At 35.8% G+C, this 8,273-nt stretch overlaps 1 protein-coding gene across 2 annotated transcripts; it reads left to right on the forward strand.

Moving 5' to 3' along the window:
• Nucleotides 1-430: 430 nt before the first annotated feature.
• On the forward strand, nucleotides 431-7,841 carry LOC123702409. 2 transcript variants are annotated; one of them, XM_045650155.1, is made up of 6 exons: nucleotides 431-505; nucleotides 1,256-1,336; nucleotides 2,690-2,892; nucleotides 4,107-4,292; nucleotides 4,961-5,120; nucleotides 6,236-7,841. In XM_045650155.1, exons 2-6 carry the CDS (start codon nucleotides 1,256-1,258, stop codon nucleotides 7,742-7,744), a joined length of 2,139 nt encoding a protein of 712 aa, XP_045506111.1. In that variant the 5' UTR covers nucleotides 431-505; the 3' UTR covers nucleotides 7,745-7,841. The 2 variants fall into 2 exon arrangements, with proteins under 2 accessions (XP_045506111.1, XP_045506112.1); XM_045650156.1 differs by having other exon boundaries at nucleotides 489-505; nucleotides 2,701-2,892.
• Nucleotides 7,842-8,273: the final 432 nt, after the last annotated feature.

The raw sequence follows: 8,273 nt of genomic DNA on the forward strand, positions 1-8,273 counted from the left end.
TCTACTAGGTTTCCGCCCGCGGCTTCGCCCCCACAGTCAAAGAGAGAACCCGCATAGTTCCCGTTCCCGTGGGATTTCCGGGATTGCCGAAGTAGCCTATGTCCTTTCTCGGGTGTCAAAATATCTCCATACCAAATTTCATGAAAATTGGTTCAGTAGTTTAGGCGTGATTGAGTAACAGACAGACAGACAGAGTTACTTTCGCATTTTATAATATTTATTTAGTATGGATTGTAATCTCAGCAAAATCAAGGCTTTATTAACGTAGAAAATACATTTTGTTCCGGGATAGTCAAACAAATTGAAGATCTCGTATTTTTTGTTACATTTATAAACGCGCCCGTAATTAAAACAATTAAAAGAATTGACGTCAAATATCAAAGCCAAATGTCATAAAATATCAATATGTCAGTGTCAATTGTTTTCAATTGTCAAAACCTGGTCAAAACAACCGTGAACCGACTAATTTTCCGATTGATCAAATAAAATGAAATAAATATGAAAAGTAAGTAATAAACGTAAATATTAATTAGTTTCGATAAAAAATAATGATACAGCGTGTTTTGAGTTGCGATAACCGCCTTTGAAAAGAAAAAGAAATGGTTATGTTGTGTTTTTGTTCCCAATCGAATCAGCTGACATGTATTTTAACTTTAAAAGGGAACAAGCCTTCCAAATAACATAAATTAGTGAACTAATTTGTGAATTAGTGAATTCTGCTATATTTTCTTACTAAAACTCAATATTCATCATTTAGTAAGTGATGTCAAGTATAAGATAGTTTAAGTTGAGATGTGGAGATGTTTACAATAATCAATAATAATTAATTATTAACAAAGAGTGAAGTTAAAAATTACATTTGCCTTTGCCATACTTTTCACTCTCTAGCCTCCTAACTATCTGCATGAAAGAAAGACAGAGAAAAACACTCATTAAATTTTTAGTATTGAGTAAGGAAATTAGTATATTTTATAATATAATGATAAACAAATGATGTACCTATTCTATGATTAGTTATTTAGTAGTTGAACACCTCCTTGGTCCAGTGGTTGACGCATGATCATAGATTGAGAGGTCCTGGGTTCAATTCCCGGTGAAGATATAGAAAAAAAAAATTCTCAGTCTTGCAGGACACAGAAGGCTACATGTTCCCAAAGAAAATCGTTCAGTGAAACAGATGTATGCATAATGCATCCCCCTTACCTCACTTGGAGACACGGGACTTCACTTTTTTACTTGTAGGTGTTTATTTCAGATGGCCTTATTTATGAAGCAAGACTTTTCTCCACCTATCCTCTCAAGAAAATGGATTGCTATAAAATTTAGGCCCAATATGGTATGTATAATATTTTAGATATGTTAGCATGCTGATTCTTTTATTTTACAATATACAATCAATATGCATCAAATAAATTTTTACCATTATAAAAATATAAGAGAAATAAAAATTTTCAAATTGGACCAGTAGTTCCTGAGATTAGCGCGTTCAAATAAACAAACTCTTCAGCTATATATAATATTAGTAGAGATTCATAAGGCTCTCAATTATTATTATTTTTAACTAGCAAACCTTTAATGGTAATATCCATTTAGCTCATATGAGATATTGTGTAAATAATCTCGTTATTTATATATTTCATTACGAAATTTAAAAAATTTCTGCCATTGCACATGCAATTTTTGGTTGTTGGTTTTAACAGAAATATCTCTCAGTGACAGAAAATTAAGTTTGGTTTTGCTCAAAACATGGTAATACAAATACAAACATCAAGCTGACATATTGAGCCTATGAATGATACATAATCAATAGTTTTGTAGTTATTAATCTAACAGTATAGACCAATTTTATTTACAGTCTGTACAGACGAATTTACAGTCTGGAGCCGTATTATGACCTTTTATTCCCAGTCAGTTTATGCCCGTGAATTGAACTGACTGGCAAATTCATGTAATAAATAATTAACCATGGCTGGTTATTGTGATCATATGAATTTGCCAGTCAATTAGAAAGAAGGAAAAGAAAGAAAACATTCAATGGGACATACAAACTTATATGGTACTAGCCGCTCCGCGCGGTTTCACCCCCGTGGCTCCCGTCCCGTTGGTCGTAGCGTGATGATATATAGCCTATAGCCTTCCTCGATAAATGAGCTATCTAACACCGAAAGAATTTTTCAAATCGGACCAGTAGTTCCCGAGATTAGCGCGTTCAAACAAACAAACTCTTCAGCTGTATAATATTAGTATAGATTAAATTACAATTTTAAATAGAAAACAGTACTTACATGGTATTAAAAAGGGGCGTAAACTGACTGGGAATAAGAGGTCATAATACGGCCTCTGGTTTTCGTTGGTACTCAAACAACATAAAAAAAGAATTTCTATTCGAATGTTTGACTGACCAGTTAACTTGGTTGGTAATGGCTCTGCCTTCCAAGCCAGAGGTTGTGGGTTCGATTCCCACCTAGGGCAATATTTTTTTTCACCCAAATATTTGTGTGATGAACATAGATTTTTACTCTAGGTGTAAATTATCTATATAAGTATTTATTTAAAATTATACACGTATGTTTATCAGCCATCTGGTTTGCATAACACAAGCGAAAGCTTACTATGGGATTAGATTGTGCCGTGTGTGAAAATTGTCCTGAAATATATATATATATAATTATATATATTTTTTTTACAGTTAATTTACAGCCACGACAACATAGTAGCAATACTCGAGTCTGGATTACTCTTCCGTGAGGATAGCATTGAGGTAGAACAAGAAGCCCCCTGTCCTGAAGTGGCTTGGAAACATGCGGGGGGTGCGGGCTGGCTCACAGGGGGAGAGAGGAATAGTGCTATAGGGGCGATCGCTACTTGCTTGTTAGTCGCACCACCTAGGAAGTAAGTATTATGTAAAGAGACTGGCAATTTAATTGATTTTTCATCAATTTTAAGGCAGTTTTCGTTTTAAAAATTATGAAAACTAATTTCATTGTTTCAAATTCTTTCATCAATAAATACGCTGCCTTTTTTTGTGTATAGTCAACTCTGGCAATGCGCGTGCTACTGATATTATAGCTACCTGATATTATAATACCTACATAATATGTCAAAGTACTGAGTACACATGAATTGAATGGAACACATTTTTTTTGCTGTCTATGGTCAAACCTTTTTTTTTATAGTGGGGAAATCTTCCAAAGATACCCACTGCCCCCGGGGAAGGAGCCGTGGGTTATGTCGGATTCCTACCGACTAAAACCCCACTGTGTTCCGTCGAGCCGCTTTAATGATGGGGCCGCGGGTATTGGTTGGAATTCTTCCGCGACGTCTATGGTCAAACCTAGCATTTCCGGGCGTGGTTATATCAGTAGGCAGGTCTAATAGATTAAAGTTAAAGAGTTATAGATTAAAGAGTTTAGTAGTTCTAAATTTAAAACTTATATAAAAAATGTAAGTACTAGTTCAGAGAGCGTACTACAGTATTCAGGAATATATGGACGATAAAGACCCATGGAGGGTTGTCGCGTAAAAACCACAGGACAGTTCTTTGGCATATTATGATATATTATGTATAAGTTAGATATATAAGTTACATATTATGTAATATTGACATGATTTTAAAAGAGCAACTATGGAGTTTCTTGCCGATTCTTCTCCATAGATACTGCTTTCCGAATCGGTGGTAAATGTTAAAAATACTTATGTAATGACGATTCGAAAGTGCTACTAAATAGTAGTCTAATTGAATAAATGAATGTTTGAGTTTGAGTTTAATATTCATTGAGCAGCTTATATTGTACATTAATTATGAATGTCATGACCCACATGTTTTTTTGTTGTCTATGGTCAATGGTTATTTCGGAACGTAGTTATATTATAAATGTACTAGCTTTCCACCCGCGGCTTCGCACGCGTTTTCAGAGAAAACCCCGCATAGTTCCCTTTCCCGTGGGATTTCCGGGATAAAACCTATCCTATCTCTCAAGTTGGATCGAACTGCACATGGTGTGCTAATTTTATTATAATCGGTTAAGTGGTTTAGGAGTCCATTGAGGACAAACATTGTGACACGAGATTTATATATATTAAGATGTATTTTAAATACCTTGCAGCCTAAACAAATGGACGCTAGTCCGTATGGGGTCTCTAGCATTCATACCACTTGCAATACGCGGTCTACACCGCGCGCATTGCCGTGGCAGTTTGCGCAAGCTGCTTGGCTTGATGCGCGATTACATGGCGCTGGCGAGGCGTGCGACTGCATGCTGTAGGGAGTACACGGCTATGCATGCACAGTTGTGAGTGGTCTTTTATCTTATCTTAGGGATGAATGGATGCCATTTATTTATTTATTTATTTATTCTTTATTGTACATAATATACCAAACATAAATAAGCTATACTATAATTACATTTAAGATACAATGAAAACACACGGCACATACGTAGTAAAAGGCGGCCTTATTGCTTAAAAGCATCCATTGATTATGTGAAGCGTTTTTTGTTCGACTTACCTCTTTTAATTACGTGAAGTGTTCTTCAATTCGAAAAGTTGAAGAAATTGTTTAATTCTCGACCTCCATCGTGGGATTTCGTGACTCGTAAGATATAATTATTCCTTATGCTAAAAGCCTCATGTAATTTATGGATAACCCCTTGCTTGTATTATAAACGTGTAATTTTGTGAGGATAGATGGATTTATGTTCATTGCTCTTTCACGTGAAAACTACTGAATAGATTGTGATGATAGATAGAAGATAATTAAAGAAAAGAAAATCATGTTTATTTGTTACCATTATACTACTCGAACGGTTTTCATTTTTTATTATTATTTTTTATTTGGTTCACAACTTGGAATAGACACAAATAGGCCTGTAAACTATTTTAAGTTTTTAAATTAAAGCCAAAAGTTGTAACGACACACCTCTCGAGTATTTTTTAGACATTTTTCGTGTATTTTCCATAGAGTATCAGTAACTTCAGCTATAGAGTCCACGCACGCAGTTCTGTGCCGGCAGCAGAAGGAACTGCTCGTACTCATGTCTCGAGCCACGTCAGCACTTTTGGGGAATGTGCCTTGGCTCAGGGGGGATATAGCGCTAGAGTGTGAGACTGATAGTCTTATGGTAAGTTATAGACATTTTTCCTTTTGAAGTCATTGACATAATATTACTACGTATGGAGAAGACACCACGAACAAAATCTGTGCGCCATTTTTGTGCTCTAACTAAGTTTTAAAAATTATTATCTAGTTAGGTACTTGCCGATGAAAGTTATTCCTTTGCACTTTTCCGTATTATTTGTATTATTTGTGCAATATCGTAACACACACGAAGGCATATTTGATGCGTTTCAGTTTAAAACAAATAAAAAATGAGCGTGCAGTTAAGCCATATGGCTTATGGTGAGCGGAACATATTAAGTGATGTAGGCGGTGTCGTCTCCATATGTATATCTGAATGTTTGAAGTGGAACTTCTTTAGATCGGCCATATACGGGCAGCTCGAGCAGTTAACATCTGACCGACGTACAAAGACTGCTCGAGCGGTCGGTCGCTGACTGCTCGAGCTGTCGCTACAAACCGCTCAGTTGACTGCTTGAAGCGGCCGCGACTGCTCGAGCAGTCCGTGTACGGCAGTGAATGAATGTCCATAGTTGACCGCGCGGTCGCGGCTTCAAGCAGTTGGTCTCAACTGCTTGAAGCGGTCCGTGTACGGCCATCCTTAAGCTCGTTGAGAGTAAAATTTCAATTTCAAATTGGTATCTTTTAATCTTGCCAAAGAGTTTCATTTCTGACACGTGTGCTCGGCGCATATGCTCTTTTTCCATTAATAGAGTGTCAGTAACTTCAATAATAATTGCCATTTATGTTTTTTATTAGCGCTCTGCCCTGACTTCGTCCTTGTGGTCAAAGGAAAATCCCTTAACATCGCAGGAACTACTGAACCGATTTTTAAATTTCTCTCACGAGTAGAATGCTGGGTTTTTCACATTTTCTAAGCATTTACCCTCAACCGGAATTAATCTAGAATAAGCTTATATAGAAAATCAATGCTAGTAATAAAAACCTTGAACGCACTTATATTCCAGGAAGTACCAAACCGTTTTTATAAATTCTCTTAAGTACCCATTTATACGTACGCGATCCCTGACTCCTATAGCATTATATAATTTATGCAAAGTGGGCTCGGACCTACATTATAATAAAAATGTGTAATAATAACCTTTTTTTATTTTCCAGAAAATCCATCACGCCTTCCTCGTCGTACAATCCACACTGTTAAAACACATCGCACTCGCACACCACATTCCGTCACACGCACAAAAACTGTACAAAAATCACAACGAACGAATATATTGGATACATCACACACTCATAGACAATCTCATTCTAGAGTTCAAAGAGAATTTCGAAGCTCTAGAACGAATGTATCGATTGCTCAAAAATTATGGCACAAAAGATAGTGCCAGTGCTCTAAAAAGGCCTGGAGCTGCTCTCAAAGAAACATGGCTCTATTCAGACATACATACAGGAGTTGCTCGATCGTGTTTAGAACTAAAAATGGCACTAAGCAAATGCAACGATCTAGATATGTTCCTAGATTCTTGTGCGCTAAATAAACAGGAATTGGACTTAAATGTACTGAATAAAGATATTGACGCAATCATTGATGATATAACGAATAGCCTCAACACGATACAAAACTCGCAAATACGGTTGAAGAAATTGCAAAATAAGTTCAAAGTGGATGAGCCGAAATTGGAAGAATTTGAAGAACACGTGGAAGATACATCGGTAGTAAATATAGATCAAAGCGAACGGGAAATCAAAGATGAAGTTTTTTATTTCGTAAAAACAGAAGACGATGATAATGTTCAACCGTTAGCAGATGTTGTGACAGCCCCTGGGAGGAAAGAGAAAGAAACAACTAAAATAGTTTTAAACGAATTAAAAAGGAAATTAGTGAAGCGGGAAGACTTAATGAGGGAAAGGGAGAGACAAGCGCTCGCTAAAACAATGCCCGATTTGAAAAACGTACCAGAATTCCCGAGACAGATTAGCATGCAAGATTTCGTTGACCGCAAAGGTTTTTTATCAAAAATCGAAAGAAAGCAGCGAAAAAAGATAAAATCAAAGAAAAATAAGAAACCAAAACATAAATACAGATTAAAAATGTGTAAATATATCGATGAGACGGATATCCCTGATGAGTTGTATGAAGCCAACGCCAAGTTAAATGTAAAAAGTCGCCTTATTACTGTAGGAAAAGATCGAAATAGCTTCATTTTGAATAAATGGGTTAAGAAAATCGAAATTAATACGAACGGCTTAGATTCCAGTGGTCTCTCAGACGGGCTCAGTGACGTTGAATCTGACGCTGTTAACTTAAATGTACGCAATATAAATAACAATAAAAACGAAGCAATAAATTATAAATTCAATAAAAAAGATTTAGATCTCACCTCCTCTTCAGATAGTGAACTCGATATTGAAAATAATGGTTTACTAAATGACATAAGGCGGTACAGAGCGGTGCGAAAAAAGAATTTTCCCGCCAAACGAGCGTCCATAGACAAAGACGTAGATGAAAGCATGAAGCCCATAGAGTATAGATTCGGGACGGGCATGGCGATGGCGTCAGTTCTACAGATAAATAATAATTCTAGAATGCCAAATATGGCCGCGGAAGAAGTTTTTATTGGAAATGGTGAAGTTTCTGAAGATAGCGGTAATGATGAAGATGCTTAATATATTTTATTGCAGTAAGAGCTAGCGCGCAAGAGCAACTTTGTCTCCGCAACTATTTTGTCTCTCCCATCAACTCTATGGGCTAGTAAGAAAGTGCGCGCACGTAGCGACGCAACACCCCATAGAGTTGATGGGAGAGACAAAACAGTTGCGGAGACAAAAGTTGCTCTTGCGCGCTAGCTCTAAAAGTTATTATAGACACATAAATGCGATATTTTTTTAATTTAAATGTATAATTATTGTATTATATGCCTTATTGACAATTTTAATTATGTATAATATTTTTAATATTATTTTAATTATTAATCAAAATAAATGGCGCTCATTAATGATCATTTTTAAATATCACAAAATCAGTCTAATAATTCACAGAATAATAATTATTTAATTTAGCTAGTCAATTAATGAATGTATGATTATGAATTGCTTGTAAAGTATTATCGTTTTAAGTGCAAAAAATGTTCTCATTGTATTTAATAAATGGTATTGTTTTATTTGTTCGTTTTATTTTTAAAACTATGCATTATTA

The sequence above is a fragment of the Colias croceus genome, chromosome 23 (assembly GCF_905220415.1).
Source record: "Colias croceus chromosome 23, ilColCroc2.1".
NCBI classification, from domain to species: Eukaryota; Metazoa; Arthropoda; class Insecta; order Lepidoptera; family Pieridae; genus Colias; species Colias croceus.

Excerpts from the sequence above, each read along its gene's own strand:
- LOC123702409 (XM_045650155.1), top strand. The coding sequence starts at position 1,256 with ATGGCCTTATTTATGAAGCAAGACTTTTCTCCACCTATCCTCTCAAGA. Across the intron at positions 4,293-4,960 it reads ACGGCTATGCATGCACAGTT|AGTATCAGTAACTTCAGCTA; the intron begins GTGAGTGGTCTT and ends TATTTTCCATAG. Across the intron at positions 5,121-6,235 it reads GTGAGACTGATAGTCTTATG|AAAATCCATCACGCCTTCCT; the intron begins GTAAGTTATAGA and ends TTTATTTTCCAG.